This window comes from Alnus glutinosa, chromosome 6 (genome assembly GCF_958979055.1).
Source record: "Alnus glutinosa chromosome 6, dhAlnGlut1.1, whole genome shotgun sequence".
NCBI lineage: Eukaryota > Viridiplantae > Streptophyta > Magnoliopsida > Fagales > Betulaceae > Alnus > Alnus glutinosa.
In genome coordinates this window covers 8118049-8139829 of record NC_084891.1, presented here as the reverse complement: position 1 = coordinate 8139829, position 21781 = coordinate 8118049, and the positions used below count along the sequence as shown (strand labels likewise).

Sequence of the window (21781 nt, the reverse complement as noted above, 5' to 3'; positions counted from 1 at the left end):
CATGTTTGCCTCTCCAGAATGGAGTTGTTTTTGAGTGGAAGTACTCCTGTAGATGACTTATGTGTTGGACATCCATTTTCACTTGATTGAATGTTCTCTGTTTTTATGTTCTTGGAGAATGCTAAGGGAAAAAACACTGAAAAATATTTCAGTATCCTCAGGAAAGGGATCCATTCTTGAGTAATGGAAAAAGCTTGATTTTGAGAGTGGCTAACAAAACATGTTTTGTTGCAAGTTATTAAGTTAGTCTAAATCTTCCTAAAGTAGAAGAAGACATGTGAATAAAGATATGTAAGTAAGTGTGTATATTTGTGCATGCATATATTTGCATTGTTTAAAAGTCAAATTGAGGAATCTAATTATAAATTTTCTTCTCTTTCTGAAAGGTGGTGCTTTATTTTTTATTGATCATAACCAAGGGGATAAATAATGAATAACGGTAGACTTTGTTTCCTTCAGTTCTTAGAGTATCTTAATTTTTTCTTTGAGAATGTTATGAGTATTGTGATCTTTAAGATTTTTGAAATTTACTGATTTTATTGCATAACTGTTGGATGGAGTACACCTTTCAATTCGGAGTTCTTTTCTGCTGAGCAATTCAATTATCATTAATGGGTTTTGATTTCAGGAGGTTTTAGTTGTGTTGGTAGAAGACCATTTTCATATTTGAGAATGTTTACTGGAAATACAAGCGTAGTTAAGCTTAGTGTCACCTTAAGTTCAACAAATACAAGTGTAGTTAAGCTTAGTGTCATCTATGCTTACTGGATAACGAACTAATACTAGTTCTAATTTGGAAGGAATTTTGCTACCTCTAATTTGTGGTTTGATGTTTGTGTGTTGATGTAACGCGATCTAATTGTTTTTCCACTGAGCAGTTCCAAGATATAGATGGATGCATGCATTTTCCTATTTATATTTTCCTAAGTAGATCCTCCTTTTCTTTATTTTTTCTCTTATTTTTCAGGTTGTCCTGTTGGAATCACAGAATAGGATTGGTGGTCGAGTTTATACTGACTACTCATTTGGTTTTCCTATTGACCTAGGTGCATCATGGGAAAGTAAACCTGTCATGAGAAATTCGAGTGTCATCTATTTATTAACTATAAAACTTATATATCATACATGATACCTTAGGTTTCATGGAGTTTGCAAGGAGAATCCCTTGGCACGATTGATTGGGAGACTAGGACTACCCTTATACCGTACTAATGAGGATAACTCTGTGCTGTATGATTATGATTTGGAAAGGTGAGTAGGTGGTACTTTGTTGCTTTTGATGTGCTAAAACTTCTCTTAATTCTGCCAACTTGCATGATTTCCTTTCATTTCTAATTCCAAATTTCATCTTTTCAGCGTGTTTGTTATATGTAAAATGTAAAAAGTTTGAATTTGTTAAAAGGGATCCATTTGAAAATAGGGATTGGATCCTCTTAGCTATATTAAGACTTAAAAAAGAAGAAGACTATTTCCTAATGTTACTGTGGTTCTAGTAAGGTTTTATTGATACACTGAATTTTAATGAAAGACAAATAACTCATTCAAATGTACCGTTCGAGTGATTGTGGTAAAATTGTTGATACATTTTTTTTTTTTATCTTTTCCTTCATGTTTGTGGCTTCCATATCTTGTAGGTTCCCTCTCTCCAACTCTTGCTGAACTTAATGATTGTGCTTCTCGCAGGGTTTTCTTTTAAATTGCTTAAACTCTGGTAGTTGTACCATAATGGTGGTTGAAAAGCCATAATATTGAAGTAAAGCTTTGTAAAATTTAGTTGATTATGTTGTCACTGGTTAAAAGTTCCTAAGTATTATTTTATGTTATTGTGTTGTGTCTTCCTATAAAAATAGCAGTAATTTCACTTCATAAGATTTTCTCCTTGTATGGATTGCATTGTAACATCGAGAGTTTAAGCTTCGTTTCTATTTTGTGACATTTCTTCCAGTAACTGGAATTTCTACACTCTGAAGTAATTTTTCTTTCAATCTCTAAATTTGGAGCTCTGAATGGATAATTGTTTTGATTTCATATTTTCTTTCTTCTTTGCAGCTATGCTCTCTTTGATATCGAAGGGAATCACGTGCCTCCAGAGTTAGTCACTAAAATTGGTGAAGTATTTGAGAGCATTTCGGAGGCAAGTGATCTTTTATTGTTAATTATTCGATTTTAGTTTCTTAGTTTTGTTCCTAGATAACATTGTCAAAGTCAAATGCAATTGCTGTAAATGCACTCAAATTGGATCTTGTGCTTCTAGTAATTGAGCTTCAAGTGGTATTTTGTCTAATGACGGACATTCATTTACTTGTTTTTTTTTTTTTTTCATGAATGCAAACAGATGAAATAAGACAGGAATTTGATGAAGATATGTCCATCCTACGTGCTTTCTCAATTGTTTTTGAAAGGAGGCCAGAATTGAGGTTCAATCACATTAATTTCCATAATTGTTTCGTTTCTGCATTTCTTGACAGTGAAAAGATGATTTACTTAAATTGACCCTTGCATACAGGATAGAGGGCCTTACCCATAATGTGCTTCAGTGGTATTTATGTAGAATGGAAGGCTGGTTTTTTCTGCGGATGCTGATACCATCTCACTAAAATGTTTTGGATCAGGCAAGTTTTATCCATCAGAAGTTTAGATATTGCATGGCTTCTTGAAATCTACATGGTGCATTAAAGGGGAATTTCATATTTTCAAGATGAATGGCAAAAGAAGTGTACAATGGCAGACAGTAGAATCTTAGGTTTGCATTGTGGTTTCTTATGTGGGAACTTGAAATGAGCAAGTACTGGTTGACAAGATTAAAGCTTTTAGAATGCGTGTTTTCTTTTCTTTGTGCCCAATCTTTCATTTTAGCCGGTGACAATGTAGCATAGAAATATTTGGTGGGAAACTGTTCTTGCATTTAATATGCAGAGTAACATCTATATGCTATTGAATTAATTAGATTATAAACCCAATGGAAATCATAGATATATTTTTCTTTAATTGTTCTACTACTTGTAGCCTATACAAAGTGGGGTAACTTTGATTCAGCAGTCAAGTAGTCCTGTCTCCCATGAATGCCATAATCTGTCTTAACTTCCAAAGGAAATACTATGTTATAAATATTCAGAGCACAGATCTTAAAATAAATAATGACAGTTGCATTATGCATAAATTTTTGTATGAAGTTGATGTTGCTGTTAATGGATTTCAATGAGGCAGTCCTGGAAGCCTCTTGCCTAGCAAAGAATGTATAAATAGACAATACCTTTATTATTAAAAAAAAAAAAATTGAATGCTTTGCTTTTGAGTATTACGATGAAGTTCATTTTTTTCCTGTCCAGGTCTCTTCATGCAAAAATTTACGGGCCTTTTATATAATAACTTTGATGTAACACCTCTATGCATTTGTTTTATATCAAAATGTAAGCAGTATAATCAACTTAGACATTTTTCTGTTCATTTCAAATTCCAAATTTCATCTTTTCAGCCTGTTTGTAATATGTAAAAAGTTAGAATTGTATTAAGTTTCCCATCTATTTGTATGTTTTATCCTTTTCTTTCTTGTATATAAATTACGAAATGTGTATAAATTACTAATGGCGTATTAAAAAAATATATATATAATTTTTTTTTTTAATTTTTTAGGGTATTAGCGTCGACTTAGTCGATGCTAATGGCCCATGAAATTTTTTATTTTTTATTTTTATTTTTAGGTCATTAGCGTCAACACAGTGGACACTAATGACCTATTAATTTTTATTTTTTTTAAATTTTTTTTAGAGCATTAGCGTTGACTCAGTTGACGCTAATGACCTTTTTTTTTTTTTAATTTTTTTTTAGTGTATCAGCATCCACAAAAAGTCGACGCTAATAATAGACTATTAGCGTCGACGTAGATGTCGACGCTAATAGTCTATCATTAGCGTCAACTCATGCCATATGTGGTATAAGTTTTAGGGTCGACCCCATACATCATATGTCGACGCTAAAAGTCTATTATTAGCGTCGACCCTTCAGTCGACGCTAATGATAGGCTGAGTATTATCATAGTCGGGCTTTTAGCGTCCACTTGGTGTTGACGCAAATAAGCAAATTTCTTGTAGTGAGGTGGAGACTGCTGAGCACCAAAGCTCGCATGTGATACTCCAACGGAGGTGAACACAGCCTCGAGGTGTCACATGTGCTGCTCCAAGGCGTCATCCCTCTCGGTCTGAGCCTGTAGCAATGTCTCCATTGTTGCAATCCTACCCTCATGCATGAAGCAGCCCCGAGATGTACACTGAGATTGTCCTCCCTGTGATCTAGCCCAAAATGAGAAACACGTCCTCCGTATGGGAGTAACGTTCTGCCCAACCTGCCGAACCCTCCCCGCGTATTTAGGCCTCCTCAATGCCTGTTCGTACGCGTCGTTCGGTGTCCAACGCACCGTGTCTTCTGACACACTCTGAGTAGCGGCATAATCACTCGATAAACTCTGTGTCATTCTCTCCTGTATGTCGTCAATATAAAATACACATGTAGTCAATATATACTTTATTACACACATTACTTAGAAATATTAGTAAAATAACACAATTTGTAGCATACGCATAGGACCAGTGTACGTTCGTTCGGGTGAGTCCCGTCCTTCCTAGTGTGCGTCTTCACGAATGACTCCGCTCGAGTGGGGGCCGTGCCATAAGTAGTTGCCTGTCACCATCCAAATGAAATAAATAACAAACAGTAATATTAATTTAGTGTAAAAAAAACAATTAGATACAAATATTATAACATCTACATGTATTTGTTCATACCTCATTATGATTAAATCTGGCATAGCTTTTGGATCCCAAGCAATGGGGGAGGTCGTTCTGCTCCCGCATCCGCTTCATTCGTTCATAGGTCGCCTACGCAGTGAACATTTTGTAATATTTAAGCATTGACATGCTTAAATGAGACATAAAATTATATATATATATATATATATATATTGAAAATACACATAATAGTAATACAATTAAAGACCTACATACCCTTTTTTCGCTCAGTACACAAATCCCTCAGCCGGTGCTCCACATCTGTTTTGTCATACTTCTCAAATACTTTGTCCGGCACTCTTGCATGTATACTTTTGGGCATGTCACTGTCTCGAATATGTAGCTCTTTTTTAAATGAATGCTTCCACGAACAGTGCCTACGTCCAATATCAGCCCACGCCTCATGTTGTGCCTTGTGCTAATCTACAGATACGGGGAGATAAAACTCCTTCTGCACATGCAATTTAAACATTAATTTTATAAGTTCAACAAAAACATAACCCTAAGTTTTTAAAAATAAATAAATAAATTAGTTTCAATACCAATGTGTATTGAAACATCTTTCATAAACATACCATCAGCGTGTCCCATATAGCCTTCTTAATCTGCTTATCTACCCTCGCCCATCTGTCCCGCATATGTATGTGGGACCCGCTCCTCACAAGCATTCCTGTAGCACACCTAAAATGATTACAGGCTCGTCCTACGGACTGTGTTGCAGCATTGTACTGCAACACAATCTTTTTCCCTCTCGGGAGCACCAAATTCCTCTCCGAGTCACTGATCACCTCATAGTAGATGCTCTCGTCTAGATTATACCCTAACCAAAGAAGATAAAATATTTAATTTAATATACTAAAATAATAAATTGTGTGAATACAAGAAATATTATTATGTTCTAAAGTCATAATTTGTAAAGTTTGCTTTTTGGCTTCTTAGATTTTACATCAATGCAGTTTTGACTGCAGAAACTAGAGGAGCACTTTGAAATATAAACCAAAAGATACTTTTATTACCTTATATTTTCTTTCTTTAGTTGATACTATTCTTAATACCAAGTCCACTCTAAATTGTGAAAAACCAGTCTTAATCTATGTTCAATTTTTAATAGGATGAATGAGAATTTTGACACAATAGAAATGGAGAAAATACTGTAAGTTTTCGGTCTTATTGTGGTTGTTGTAGAGGCACCATAATGGCAAGAAGTTTTGATGATTTTCTATGATTTATCATGCAACAGAGATGGAATGTATGTTCGTGTTAATGGACACTTGAAGAGCTTTAAAGGTGTCAAGCAATTAGTTGCCTTCTCTGTCAGGTATTGTTATAAAAAAAATTTCGTATCTGATCAATTAGGTCATGTGTGAAAGGACGTTTATTCTCAAATGTTTGCTGTATATCTTGTTCTTGTTCTGTCTGGTAATGTGCTGCATAATCTTCGTCCCTTGGATCTAGTGACAAGTTATACCAGTTTGAGTCGGTTGATCCATTTAATCAAAAGCTATATATGCATTATCTACCGCTTGTATCTTTATATGTACTTACCAAAAAAAAAGCGTGTTTAAAGGGGAACAAGGAAAAAAACTGTTTGTATTCTATCTATATTACAAACCTTTGCAGAAACTGTTGTTATAGACTTGAAAAATGAAATATTCATTCTTTTCTTTTGGTCAGTGTGGGAAGTGGCGTCAGTAGAGAAGCAAGCATAAAGACTAAAAGTTTGGGAATTTGAGATGTAGCATTGTAGCTCAAAGTTAGTTTAGGGAACCTTTAGGGAAGCTATTGGAGGTTATTTTTTTTGGGAGTTTCGCTACATTTAGGGAAGAGAAGGGGGTTTAAGGAAGCTACTAAGAGTGTTTTTAGTGTTGAGATCAATCTCAATCATTTGTCGCACATTGCCAAGGAAGGAGTAAGGATTTTTTTTTTAAGTAAGTACCTAAGTTACCTTTAGAGTTAGCTTATTGCTTTTGAGGGTCTTCATGGCTTGGGGGTCTTCATAGGCATATTTTTTTTAAAAACATGACAGGTGATATCGCATGTAATTCAAGATAACTTAGGTAAAAATCTATTTACCGAACTGGGACTAAAAAGCCAGAGATATAGGCCTTCCCCACTCATCGATGAATCACAGAAATTAGAGCCATCTACCTACCATGTAGGTTTAGACAAGACCATTGCTTGAATTACATGTGATATTTTGTCATGACTACATATGGCTAGAAGGTCTTCATAGGCTTATGTTTTCTATTCATGTTTATAAATCCAATTGCTGACATAAATTTAGAGGGGATTATTTCAAAAACTTCTTGTGGCTAATGATGATAGCCTTGTGTTATTAAAAGTTTAAGTTTCTTTTAAAAGAAGTTCAATAGTCTTTGGGATCAGATATATTTTTTCCTCAAATGAAATTTTGAAATATTGATTTCCTCGTAGATTTCATAGAAATCCAAAATTTTGATCTTCCCGGAGAAGTTTAACTGTCAATTCTTTAATGGATTTGAGGAATTTCACTTTATTCTTTGAATTTTAATGACAGTTGTTTAGCTTGATTTCTTTTTTAATTTTTGGTTAAGCTTTTGAAGGACACGTTTGGTGCTTTCTACTATGAACTTTCTTTTTTCTCATATAGACGAGAACATGGTTTTTGTAATTTGACTAACATATGATTCACAACTTGATGAGATTAGTTGAGATGAATCTAAGTTTGAAAAATTGATCAGCTTCAACGTAATATACTTCTCTCTAGTATGTGCAATTTTTTTTTTTTTTTGGAAGTAGATAGATTAACCATCTCATGAATTTTGTTGTCTTTCAGGCCTGTGACAAACTTTGATGAGGTTGCCTTCCATTTTATCGATTGCATACATAACCACTTGCAATCTAAATCACAGGTACTGGTAGTTGTGCTCTAATTGATGCCACTTGTGGTTGTATGCATCATGCACTTGCTCATACATTATTCTTTATTGGTGATTCAGTTGTTTCACTATCCATAAAAGGTGATAGGAATAGTTACTTCACTCTATCCCCTTAATTTTATAGAATGTGTGATTTTGAGTCTTAACCTGAAATAGACTCAAATAAAATTTGTATTTTTTTTTGGCAAAGAAGAGGAACATGAGAGGTTGCTGTCCTAACTTCACGATGCTCTCTATTAGGCTAGCAGCTGGAGGATGTTTAAGAAGGCTTGTTCATGAGTATTTTGTCCGATTAAGTCAAATCATGTTCATAACAATAGCTCCAAACAAGAGAAAAGAGTGAGTTTCATCGGGACTAATTTTTAAAGATGGAGTAGGGTTAAGAATTATCCTGCTCTAATTTAAGATTGGGTTAGCAGTGAAATGCTGAATATTTGAGGCCAATAGTATTCACATTACAGGACCTGGGAGAAGTGATAGTTTGGGAAGGGGTGCTCATGAGTTTCAATTTTAAAATTGCAAAGGGGGCAAGTGATCACATCCTTATCCGAGAAAGGAATGAAGCTGGTTAACTTGGATACGACAGGATGAATTTTCCATGAGATTTTTCACATAAATAGCTTCAGTTTGTCTTGGATTTTGGCTATCTAGAAGGCTTTCCAATAATTGTTCTCCAAGGGGCTATGGGAAGCAAATAAATTTTGTTAATCTAACTTGTAGGCAAATTTAACTGTAAAGGTATTTTTTTCTTCTTCGGAAATCAGATTAGAGTGTCTTTAGAAAAGTGAATGTTGAGGATGCTTTTGGTTGATTCTCTATTGAAATGTTGCCTGATTTTTTTTTCGTCCCACTGTCTTGGATTAGATTTTATTAAGTCTACTACCTGAAAAGATTGAAAAACAAGTATAGAAAACAGTTTACTGCTCGATGACATTAACATTGTACATAGGTCCTTATATACAAAGGTCTTGCCTGATAAACAAGGAAAGTAAATAACTTGATTACAGAGAAAATTTGATTGACATTATTGTCTTCTATACAAGTTGAGTATATATTTCCTTAAGAATCAAATTCGTGATGGTCACGGCTTTCTGCTCCTGGACTTTTCTTTAGCTGCATATGGAGGAGTTATGACAGCCTTTGATTTTCCTTTTCTGCATGGGAGCAGCAGCTGCGCAATCTTGAGCTGTGATCTGCATGCACATCATGAGCTTGTGTTTCCTTTTTGGCTTGTGAAACAGCTAGGCAATCACAGATTGATACATCATAATATGTGATTGCATGATTGTTGGGATGCGGATGGATTACCATGTTGGCTTGCACACACGTGGCTGTGTCTCCTGGCTTGGACTCTCCTTCACTGCCACGTTGAGGTATTGTGGCAGCATCTCCTGGCTTGGCTTGTGACTCAGTAATGCTGAGTTGTCTAGGAGTAGAGTCTACACTAACACTACCCAGTGGATGGTCTTTTAGGTTGTCTTCTTTCTTGGGTCAAGGTTTGAGATCTTTGGGATCCAAGAGTCATCTCAAAAATTAGCAGATATACCATTACTAATCATGTATTAACAACTTTTTGCCAAAAGATTCTTGGTTTTTTGATTGCCCATTCAAATCCATGATGCACTTCTAGTCAATTGGGTTTTTGTAAAATGGGAGTTCTTGTGGTATTTTCCTTCTACCGCTTAGATGCATATGTGATTAGAGGTTTGTTGGCTTTTCCATGCCAATTAATTTTTCAATTTGTGCCTTGTTGATATTGTATCACTCGAGAAAGTTAGTCTTATATTAGGAAGATGAATTGTTCACATTAAGTAGGTAGATTATAAATGTATTCATAGGTGCTAAGTCCATATTATATGAAATTGAGTTTTATAAGTAATTCTAGGGAGCTCCAATTACTTGACTAGTTTTCCAATTACTTGACTAGTTTTTTTTAGTTACTTGACTAGTTTTTTTAGTTATAAATGGTATTAAAACAACCTAGTAACAGCATGTGGTGCTAAAGCATTGCATGAAATTGCCTTTGACGAGGATGTTAGGGATTTGAATGTGGGAGATTGTATCATCCTAGAAAGTTAGTCCTGCAGTGAGAATATGAATTACTCACATTGAGTGGATGGATTATAAAGGTGTTAATGAATGTTAAGTCTCACATTTGTTCCTTTGAGGATGAGCTTTAAAAGTGATTATAGAGAGCTCCAATTGCAACTTGACTAATCTTTTTGGAGTGATAACATAAATGTGACTAGCATTTTTCTTGAGTAGTTAAAGGTATTGTGCGTTCTTTTGATTGGAAGGCTGCTTGTTTCCTTTAGAGTATAGATAGAATGCTAGGCTTTTGGGGTATAATTTGCTCTTATCTTTGCTGAATTCTCTCCAAAAGTTCTCATCATAGCATTTGAGGAGCTATGAAGTGATTTGAAGGAGTTAAGCGGACATTTGATAAATGGGAAGAACGGTTGCAATTGATTTGATTAGAGTTCGCTTGGTTTGGGGTTGGAGTTTGGCGTTCCATCCAACTATTTTTTTTTTTTTTTTGTGGACCTTCTCCTTGAATATACACGCAAAATTTAAATAGAGCTCTGTTGTTTAGAGTCTAACCATTAGTTCAAAAGCTCTAGGATTGTTGGATACGGATTTGGTTAAACCGTTAGAGTATTCCCAATGAGCTCTTCAAAATTTCTCTAAATTTAAGTCTAGCAATGTACTTTTATTGATTTAGCTAACCACTTTTTAAAATCACTAAACATCAAACTTTCTAAATATTTTTCTACTTTAATTAAATATTCTATTTTATTGATGAAACCAACTTTTAAGCTCTCTGCATTAAAAATTTACCTTGGCTCAGAGGAAAGAAGTATGAAAGAGAAAGAACATTAAAAAATAAATAACTTTTAGCTTTTTGGCTCTTTATATTTGAAGAGCATGAAAGCATGGAGTTAAATTTAAAATTGAGTACAGAGTTTGTTAAATGTCTATGTTTTGTTTTAAAATTTTAGAGAAAAGCCAAAAGTAAAGAGCTTCATGTGAATGCTCTTAACCTCTATGATTATAACATTTTACTACATTTCTGAATTCGATGTTCACCACGGCCCTCTCTATTGGCCTGACTTGATGATAGCTTTCATTGTTGGCGGCTTTATTCACCTATCAGTATTCAATGACTTAATACTATGCCTATACATAATATCAAGATATTTTAATCTAGCCTATAGGTTGCCTTCTCCATGGCTTGAACCCGTGACGTAATGCCTTCTTTGATACCAATTGTTAAGGGTCAAACCATTCATCCAGAAGCCCTAAACATTATTGGATATTGATTTGGTTAAATCATAACATTTTACTTGGAATTTGGGTATTTGTACAGTAAAATGATTATTTGAAGTGGCTTCAACTTGGGGCACACCAAAATTGAGGGAGTGATTTGTAATACTATAGATATTCATTCATTCTCTTAAAGATATATGTATGATGTATATATGTTGTGTTTCTTTATTTATTGTGTATATTGTGTTTTGGCTGAAGTTGCAAGGAGTTACCCCGACCCAGCCTCAGTCAGGGGATATATCCTTGAGCATTCCTGTGAAGAATGAATCAAGTGAATCAAGTGGATATCAGACAGCCCCATCTAGTCAAGTATGATATGACTTGCAGATCTTTTTTAACGTTTTTTTTTTTTTTTTTCTCTATGTGTATTGTTTGGAATAAGATTTTAATTTTCTATTCTGTAGTTATCTGGGCAATTTAGCAGTGATGGGCTCAAGAGCTGTGATCAATTGGTCCTTGACTATCTGCAGCAGCCTTCAAGCATGTGAGTGATCAAAATATGCAGCTTTTCTTCTATCCTATTTTTCTCTGCTTCTGTTGCCTGATTTTACATAAGATGGCTTAGTGCAGTACCATATCTCTTCCAGGCAAAGTGGTTTCGCCTATTCGAAATATATACTTGTTTGCTATGGGTTTTTATGATTTATCTCGCTTTGCATTATAACGTTAGTATATTAGCTCCTTTTTTCTTTTCTTTTCTTTTTTTTTTGGTAAAAAGATTTTCTCCCTGCAGCTAGCACTATATATATATATATATATATATATATTTTTAATGAGTAATGCTATACACCAACCCCACATCTCTCTCCCATCTTCCTAAAGTCTATGTGGCATGATTTTAACCTCTTGTTCTACTAGAATCACTTTTGTACTCGTGTAACTTTTATGTTTACCTATAATGTTTGATTCTCATTATTCTCCTTTGAGTAATTATGCTTCACATTCATTTATCATATATGATGTATTTTAAGTGGTTAACATAAAAAGTCACTTAAAACACGTTACGGGAACCGGTGTGAAAGGAATGTAATAAATATGTTACTTTTTCTTGGTTATACCTTATTGCCAATTATGCTTGAAGTTTTTTGCTGTTGAATGCAGTGGACAGGAAAAGGGGATACACAGGGATGAACTTTCACGGCAGCTAAAACTTCCTGTGGATAAGATTATGTAATCTCTCTCCCCCTCTTACATTCAGTATGTGTCACTTATTGGATGAATATATATGTAACACAAATATATATATATATATATATATATATATATATCTATATTTCTGTTGTTTTCTATTCCAGGGAATCAATTAGGGCTCTTGAGGAGGAGGGTTTGATATACTCCACTATTGATGAGTTTCACTACAAGTCAACTGCATGTGGTTGATATTCTTGAGGTTTGAACTTGCGCTAGGGTTGGGTGTGAACGCCGTTGCTGTTTTATTTTTCTAGTCTTGTCTGGTCTGGAGTGTGTACATATCTAATTAATTAGATGCTTTTATTGGGTGTTCTTTCCAATGATCATCCCATTCTCGGTTCTGACACCCATTGCAAATTCAAACTTCTCTTACTGGTAGTCTTATTTAATTTTTTTTGGGGTTGGCAGCATTTTTCGTAATTAAATGGGTCTTGTGTCAATATTAACTCTTAACGGGTTGAACCGTGAGTCCATTTAACACGAATTGTTAGCCTAGTTCAACCTCAATTTCAGGTACTCGTTCAGTGTTTCGTAAACGTATTTAAATTTATTAACTTTAAAAAAAACAATTAATTAAGAAACAAATGAAAAATAGTCTAGTGGACTGCTCTAAAACAGGCAAAACTGTTAACCAACGAGAAATGCTATCGACCCTAAATTTTTTTCTCAAAATTCTTTTTTTCAAATTAATGGTCTGGTCAGTTCATGAAATATCTAGGTTTATTACTTTTTTTCTTTTCTTAAACTAATGTGGTTCCAGATCATTTGGAAAAAAGTTTTGGGGTTTAGCATTTCTTTTTAATTAAATGGGTCAAATTTTTTTAATTTTGACACGATCTATTTAAATAAATGGGTAATACAACATGATTCACATAACTCATTATGTTGGGTTGATTCAACATGATCTAATCCAAACAGGTCGTGTTGGGTTAATTCAAACGAAACAAGATCTATTTCATGGTTATGATTTAAAGTTGGCGTATTTAAAAGTATATAATGTACATGATATCACTTTTTTTTTTTTTTAAAAAAAAAAAAAAAAAAGATGTCTCAACATTGACATCATATACATAATTAGATATACCAACTTTAAATTATAACTAACTGATACTATCCATTTAATTTGAACCGTAGAAGATCATTGTCCGATCAAAATACGTTTCTTTTCGACTTGTATATGAATTTAAATGCTGCAGAGACAAATTAAACTAACAATCTGCGTTCCAACATGCACTATTCTCTCTCAATATACAATGCTTAAACACTACTTGACTGCTAGATCATTAGCAATTGATAAAGTTTAATGATTACATACTACAAACTTGGATTGCTCAGGCGAACCGATTAATAATTGGCCTGCACCATTAACTATCCTACCACTTTTTAACCGACATCGCTAATCGGCCAACTGCACGGGTATGCATCTACCTTTCCCAATTAATTGCTCATAACAAGTGGTTAGTTGTAGTAGGGTAAGTGGAGACAATGAGATATATAAAACAAAAATCTATTAAGAAAACAAAAACTAAAACAAACCTAAAATGATCTAAAATAGCCCCGAAAAGAGACACAAGACACCAAAATAGACCTAATAGACGCATACTTGATAAGTGGGCAGTTATGAGATAAATAACGGCCCGCCTATGGGTGAGGACGAGCGGTGCATCAAAACAACCAACCACTTAGAGCAGTCGTGGAGGCGGTCAGGTTGCAAAAATCGCCTGTCTAGGCGGTGTACACCCCTACTCCAAATAGTTCTAGTAATTACAATAGTGTTGTTAAGCATTACATGCATTTTTAAAAATGCATGAGAATAGAGAAAAGCGGCACTATTGGTCTGACTGTGGAGTACTTTTAACCTTTTACTCTTTTAGGGTTTTGTTTTTTAGTTGTATGAAAAAAATTAATTAAATTTATATTTTATACGGGTTATGCGAGTAAGCTATGACTTAAGTGAGTTGACTCAATTTGGGAGTGGTCGAACCACTCTCAAGGGCCTAAATTAAATCCCTCGACTCTCATGTTTTGTAGTCAAAACTTTATTTATTGTTAGATGAAAAACATAATGAGGTTAGACTGATTGATTATTTTAATGGTAAGGTTTTAGGAAGCACATAAATAAGGTAACACAGAAGAGGATCTTGAAATTGAGAAAATCTATTTTAAAAGTTTAAATTTTATTAGATATACATATATAATTAAAAAAATTTAAATAACGTCACGTTGCATTTGTCAAATGCGACTATATATAAATAAACTTTATCAGATGCACATGTCAGTGGTCACATGTGGTATCCGTTAATTTCGTTTGTATGTTTGTATGTTTTTTTTTTTGGTGAAGTTGACAGTGGGCTTACCCCAATTGGGTGTTTTTCCCAATGTTCATCCCATTCTTGTCTCTTACTCGCATCTAATTTTTCTTTTCTGGACAATTAGTAAACAGTTTTGCCTATTTCAAAGCAGTCCATTAGAGTTTTTTAATTTGTTTTTCTTAATTAATTTTTTATTTATTTATAAAATATAAATACTGTGCTCTTAAATACTGAACGAGTATCTGAAATTGAGGTCGGAGACTCTTGCCGTCAGACAAAGGCATTTAAATTTTCTCCAGTTCTTTTGAATTGGAGAATAGTCGATTAGTTTAATGCTTGGTTTGTTTCGATGTAAAATGGTTTGTATCGTAAAATTGTTTCAGGATAGTCATTTTTCAAGAAAATATTTTTCGTCGAAAACATTTTCCGGTGTTTGGCGCGTACGGAAAATCACAAATATTTTTTATATTTTCATTCAATCATATAAACTTATAAAAATCAATTTTTATTCACAACATATAAATATTAATGTAAAATAATAAAAAAATCATCGGTGACGAGATTCCGTAACTGATTGGTAGGATTCCAGCTATTATTGCCGAAATCCGGTCTCCAGAATCCGGATAAGGTGGCCAAAATTCGGCAATAGTGACTGGAAGTTGTCGAATTCCGGTACCAGCCAAATTTCGATAGTGGTCGACTGCTTGAATGTGAAGGTCGACTGCATCGTTTAAAAGAGCATCAAATGCGTCTGCCGTCTGGGAAAAATGATTTACTCTTTTAAGAAGTGTAAATCATTTTTCAAAATTTATTAAACATTTTTTGGTCAAACAGAAATAATTTTCTGGTTGACTATTATTTTCGCCCCCACCAAATATAGAAAAATGCCGAAATCATTTTCTAGAAACCATTTTACGCTGAACCAAGCGAAGCATAAGTGAAAAGACAAAATTATTCAAATTTTTTTTTTTTAAAAAATAATTTTACTTTTATTTTTATATTAACTTGCTCATCTCCGTTAGGATAAATATTAAAATAATAATAATAAAAATTGACCAAAATCTTTTGAAAATACCCTCACTTTAACCAATAAAAAACCAAATTTATTCTTTATAATTATTAATCATTAAAAAAAAAACCCTTAAAAAATTAATATAAAAAATAATTAATAATACTTTATTTTTTTTTTTAAAAAAGAAAGTGTAAGGTGTCGGAACCACCCTATGACCCAAAGGGAAGAGGTAACTTAACCACCCCAGTCCCCATGGGGTGGCCCGTTACATCCACCCCCAAGGGCCCCAATCCACTAGGTGTGGCTCGCGACCCTTCCATGAAGGGGTGGTTTGACCACCTTACACTTTGTTTCTGTTTTTGTTTTTATTTTTATTTTTGTTTTTTTGTTTTTGGTTTTTGTTATTAATAGATTTTTGTTTTAATTTTATTAATTTTCATTTTTCTTTTCTTAGAAAAAATGTGTATTTTAGGAATTTTTTTTTGTCAAAATCGTCACATGACTACTTTTCCATCCAACATAATGGCAAGGCTAACAGAGTAGTCTATTTGGCACAAAATGGTAGTTTGATGTATCAAAATCTCACACTTGTCAGTTTGTGTGCTTCTTTTAAAAATGACTGGTAGTTTAGATGACTTAACTGTATTAATCTTCTTTTTTATTTTTGGATTCTTTGGATTCGCTATCATCTATCTTCTATCAAGATAAAATCATATGGGGGTGGCTGAAAGTGTTTGGGGGTGGTCGGGCCACAACCCTTAATTATTGGATGTTGTTGGAGTGGCTAAATCCCTTTTTGTTTTTGGAAAAATATTCTTTTAACCCTTAAATTATCACAACATTTTCATTTTCATCTCAAAACTTTAAAAAGTGACATTGGGGCCCCTCGTACTATTATTGAGTGATAATTTAGACGCTTTTGCATTTTTCTCCCAAAAACGCCCTTAAAGTTATTAAAAATAACCATTTGAAAATAATTAAAAAAGAAAACTAAAAATATCAAAAAGAGGTGGATCATTTCACATTGTTAGCCCCCTTAATTTTTTTTTCTTCCCCAAATGATTATTTATTTTTTAATAACTTCAAGAATATTTTGAAAGGAAAAATTCATACAAAAGTGTCTAATTTGATATGCAATGGTAGTATAACGGGCCTTAATATTACTTTTTAAAGTTTGGTACCGTAAATAAAAATATGGCCGTAGATAAGGGGGCTAAAGTATATCCCCCACCCCCCTTTTTTTTGTTTTCTATTTTTTTTTTAAATTTAAATTTAAATTTAATTTATTATTTCTTTATTTGGATTTTTTTTAATTCTTATTATATTTAAATAAATTTAGTTTGTAAACTAATGATATTTTCATGATTTCACTTTAAAAACGTTCATGTGCGTGTCACGTGTAAGGTTTTCCGCCTAATTTAACGATTTGAGGAGTTTTTTTTTTTTTAACAAATAATTAAACAAAAAATCAATTCTTTGTTTCATTCTGTTAAAAAAAAAAGAAAAAAAAAAGAAAAAGAAAAAGAAAAAAAACTGACCAAGTAAAAGGAAAAATAACAAAACCATTGCAGTGACAATTAACATAATGTGCTTGAAAAATAAAAATAAAAATAAAAATCAATCAACATCATGTTGAACAGGGCTGGACAGTGGTCCTCTCCCCTTGGCTCCGTCTATTCAAATAAGTAGGATGAATTATTTGTACTGTACTATCATATTGTACGTGTCAAAAATGAATTGTCCACAAAATGTAAAGCCTTCTGAGAGACAACCAATTTGAAAAAGAAAAAGACTCCTATGCAACTTATGCGTAGGTTTATAGAGGCATCGGGTAGGATCCATGTAGTGGTTCTACTATCTACATAGATCCTACCCTATGCCTCTACAAAGATGTACAATACTTACACGTTGTGCACCGATCATGTCTTTGAAAATGGGAGATCATTGCGCACATGGGACCAACTAACGACTACTTTAGGCAAACGAAAAATTTTTTATTTTCAAAAGGGCTTTTCATTAAAATCATACAACCAACCAATAACAATTGAATAAATGAGTTGAAATCATTACAAATCTCTTTTACCATAAAATCCTGATTTTAATATCAGTCATCTTTTTTGACTGAATTTTGTTAAATATTGACGAGAAACCAAAATTAATGGTAGTATTCTTACTTTAGGAGTACGAAAAAACTGAATCACGTGGTTTAGTTTTGCTTGATTGACTTTCAACGTGTACTATGAAACCTTCGAGAGTGACCTTCGAGCTTGCTTCGGATTAGGCGGAAAAGATGACTAAGGCATTAATTTGTAAAACCAAGTCGTGTTTCATATGGTGTATTTGTAATTGGAAATGGAGTATCATGGGCCTTTGCGTCCTTTAATTGCACAATTAAGGTTAGTTTTGTATTTTTAATTCCATTTTGTATTACAACACACGTTTGACTTCTAGAAGGGCAATTCTGGTATATCACACGATAGAAACAAGGGTAAAATGGGTAAGATTAGGTCAGATTGGTCAGTTTTCCATCCAAGAAGATAGACTCTCCTAACGAAGTGTCTACATCATATCAATTTGGTAGTTTAGGGGACCATATCATGTGAGTTGTCAGTTCATGGTGCTACATCACAAACGAGAGTTTAAGGGGCTAAATAATATTTAATCCTTAATTTTAGAAAGAAAAATGCAAAAGTGTCTAATTTGATATGCGATGGCAGTATAAGGGGCCTTGATGTCACTTTTTAAATTTGGTAGCGTAAATGAAAATGTGGTGGTAGTTCAAGGGGCTAAAGTATATCCCGGTCCCCCCCTTTTTTTTTTTAACAAATAATTGAACAAAAAATCAATTCTTTTTTTCATCTACCAAAAAAAAAAAAAAAAAAAAAACAAACAAACTGGCCAAGTAAAAGGAAAAAGAAAAGGAAAAATAACAAAACCATTGTAGTGACAATCAACATAATGTGCTTGAAAAAAATCAATTCTTTGGACACTTGTTTTCACTTAATTATCACATTACCTACGTCCAAGCAATAAAGCATTAATAAGTTTTGTGAGGGTTTAATAGTCACATGTTAGCAGTAAAAGTAATTAACTCTAGTCTCTATATATAACCTGCTTAAAATAACACGTACATTACAATGTGATTAACTTTAAGAAGAAGAAGAATATGGCTTGGGGTGGACCCTAGTCCTCTCCCCCTTGCTCCTTCTATTCAAATAAGCAGGATGAGTTATTTGTACGTACTGTCCTGGCCTATTATATTCCGCATGTCAAATGAACTGTTTTGTTTTGTTTTTTCCTTTTGTGCTGGGTTAGACCATCCATGGAGCTAGGTCATGCGGGTTCGATGAATCCAGACTATCGCACATGATTGCACAGTACTGTTTTCTGTCTTTCTCTATTGATTTTAAGGATGTCGGTGCAACGTACATGTGTAATTAGAATTAGGTAGTCCACTCTTGTCCGGATGTGAATTGTACAATTAATTAGGTGGTCCTCTTTTGTGCAGCTGCTCAGTTTTTTTTTTTTTTGTAAGGCCTAAAAAATTGCAAAGAATTGATAGTCCAACATATGTTTTTCTCACATGTCTTGTCGAATTAATATTTTGTTATTATAAGCATGGAGAGACCATGTCTATTCATCTTCAACGTGGTGGTTAAATTTTACTGTATTAATAATACCATATAGAGTACGGTCCTAGGTAAAAATGAAAATTAAAAGCTTAAAGGCGTGCTTGGTATGTATAATGATTATTTTAATAGAATATGTATCCATATTTTTTTAGTTTGGTTATAATATTTGAATATGTATTGCTTTGTTCGGTACAATGCAATACGCCGGTTAAAAGTATACATGCGGATGCGATTCTGTACAATATTTACAATCGCAAAATGCGGATATTGCTTTGAGATATCCGCATCGGCAACATGGTTTTACTAATTGCTATCCGTATATTAAGTAATAGGTTTATTTTAGTCTTTTGGGTCTTATTTGAGCATCTGTTAGGACATATTTTAAACCATTTTAAAAATAGTTTAGGTTGATTTTTAGTGTTTTTGGCTTGTTTAATTTTTTTTTTAAAGTTATAATCTTTTGAAAGTATATTGATTTCACATTACTTTTGTTTTTTCGCTCAAGTGTACGTTACATGTAAAAGCAACACAGCCAACCAAACTAATGTAAACATAATCTATACTTAATCCAAAACGACGTCATTTTAGTATTAAACACCAAAATGATGTCGTTTTGGTGACTTTATTAAATATAATATATATTATCTATAAAGGGCACGTGGATAACCGCATCCGTATACCCTAAAACTGCTATCCGCATATGCAGATAACGATTTTTGCTAATAGTGGTAAAACATCTGTCTGAATTTACACTCCTAACGTTGGTAAATAGAATCATATTATATAGTACATCTCTCATCCATCTTTTGTTCAAAGCAACTATTGAATTCGTACAACCTACAAATTTGATTATTTGATTTTTTAAAAAGACGAATTGAGATAGATAAGAGATGTACGCAGAATATGAAATAACATTTTTCTTTTTTTAAAACACCATTATAATACAATTCTCATTTACATTTTTAAGAACATTATTTTCTAATTTTTTAAAACATATATAGTTATGGTATAACTCTTTCTTCTTCTTCTTCTTCTTCCTTTTTTTTTTTTTTTTCCTAATTCATGCTTGAAGATTTTTAATAAAAAATGTGGTGTCTGTTATGTACATAAAACATTTACGAAATAAACATGTTGTATTTGTCTATCAGGGACGTAAACGAGCCGATCCTGAGTGGTATTGGTTGTTTAGGATTAGCTTGTTTGTTTTGGTATCAAGCTCGAGCTCTGCATGAGCCTGAATATTTTTTTGGTTCAACCAACAACTCCATTCAATACTACATCGGCTCAACACCTTCTTCAACAAGACAACCTTGTTTAATTTTAAAACAAGGTTAAACCAACAACTTCAGGAATAGTGATCAAATGTTTGCCTTAATTTGCAACTTCAAATAATTTGAAATAAAAACTTGTAAACACTAAAAAAAAATTAAGTTATACACAAGTTCCTTGGGCAAAAATGTCAATGGAAGTTTGATAATAACACAAATTAATGTGCGTAAATCATTAAAAACATTATCAAATCCTTAGTATATTGATTATTAATATACTGTATTATAAAAATAAGTTATATATTAACAAATTAATATATGACTTATTTTTATTATATATACACGAGTCGATCCTTATACGAGCAGGTTTATGAGCAATAATCGAGTCGAGCCGAGTTTATAAGATTTTCTATCGTTTAATAATCGAGCTTAATTTCGTGTTCACGGATAACTCATTTAATAATCGATTCGAGTACGAGTCGAGTTTATTTGAATCGATCTTGAGTGAGCTTACGAGTAGCTTGGCTTGTTTACACCTCAATGTCCATCAATAAAAAAACAGATCCCAAAGCTCTTTTTGATGAAATGATTCTTGTGAACTGATGGAACTCTTCTCCTCAAAACGGTATTCGGCAGAACAAAAATAAGCTGGTTTGGACCGTTTGGTACAAATACGTACCTTCATCAGGATTCTTCTGATCATTAACTACCTTAATTTGTAGTCCTCTTGGTCCTTTGGTTGAGACACAAGCGTTCTAGCTAGAGAGAGAAAGATTGAACCATTCTCGTTTCCTCTATCCTTATGAGGCTTCCTTTTCATCCTCTAGGTCTTTTCTTCTCTAAGGGCAGTGATGGGGTGCGGAGTAGTTTTTCTATTATCTAATTGAGATATGATACATTACCACCTCAAGACACAATTTCTGACCATCTTTGTCCATGTGTCAACTTTTTTTTTTTTTAAGAAGAAAACCATAAAGCTAACTAGGGGATTACCTTGACACATGTGTAAGGTGGTCAAAAATTGTGTCTTGAGGTGGCAAAATATCATATCACTATCTAATTTTGACATGACAATCTTTTTATTTTTATTTTTTATTGAGAGAATAATATCTACAAGGATTTTGCGCATATTATGCTCTTTGTGCCCTTTAATGAGAGAATGACGTATCAACAAGTATCAACAAGAAATACTAAACATAATAAAGTCAAAAACACTAGATTTTTCTCCATGGCTTACAAGAATGGAAAAAGGAAAAACAATCCACAGATTTTTCTTCACACCCCGGTTCCTCCCTATTCGTGCATCTCTTTCACTTTGTTGAAGCAATCTACAAGTT

The 21781-nt window shown here is 33.3% G+C and overlaps 1 protein-coding gene across 4 annotated transcripts; it reads left to right on the top strand.

Moving 5' to 3' along the window:
- Positions 1-2331: 2331 nt before the first annotated feature.
- Positions 2332-12561, top strand: LOC133871811 (replication protein A 32 kDa subunit A-like). 4 transcript variants are annotated; one of them, XM_062309235.1, is made up of 9 exons: positions 2332-2417; positions 2507-2612; positions 5896-5937; positions 6025-6102; positions 7600-7675; positions 11228-11338; positions 11434-11513; positions 12131-12199; positions 12325-12561. In XM_062309235.1, exons 2-9 carry the CDS (start codon positions 2599-2601, stop codon positions 12407-12409), a joined length of 555 nt encoding a protein of 184 aa, XP_062165219.1. In that variant the 5' UTR covers positions 2332-2417; positions 2507-2598; the 3' UTR covers positions 12410-12561. The 4 variants fall into 4 exon arrangements, with proteins under 4 accessions (XP_062165219.1, XP_062165221.1, XP_062165220.1 ...); XM_062309236.1 differs by having other exon boundaries at positions 2387-2417; positions 2552-2612; XM_062309237.1 differs by lacking the exon at positions 5896-5937.
- Positions 12562-21781: the final 9220 nt, after the last annotated feature.

What these genes read in the sequence shown, in the direction of transcription:
- LOC133871811 (XM_062309235.1), top strand. An exon ending in TTAGTTGCCTTCTCTGTCAG is followed by an intron (nt 6,103 to 7,599) that starts GTATTGTTATAA and finishes GTTGTCTTTCAG; the next exon opens with GCCTGTGACAAACTTTGATG. An exon ending in CTGCAGCAGCCTTCAAGCAT is followed by an intron (nt 11,514 to 12,130) that starts GTGAGTGATCAA and finishes TGTTGAATGCAG; the next exon opens with TGGACAGGAAAAGGGGATAC.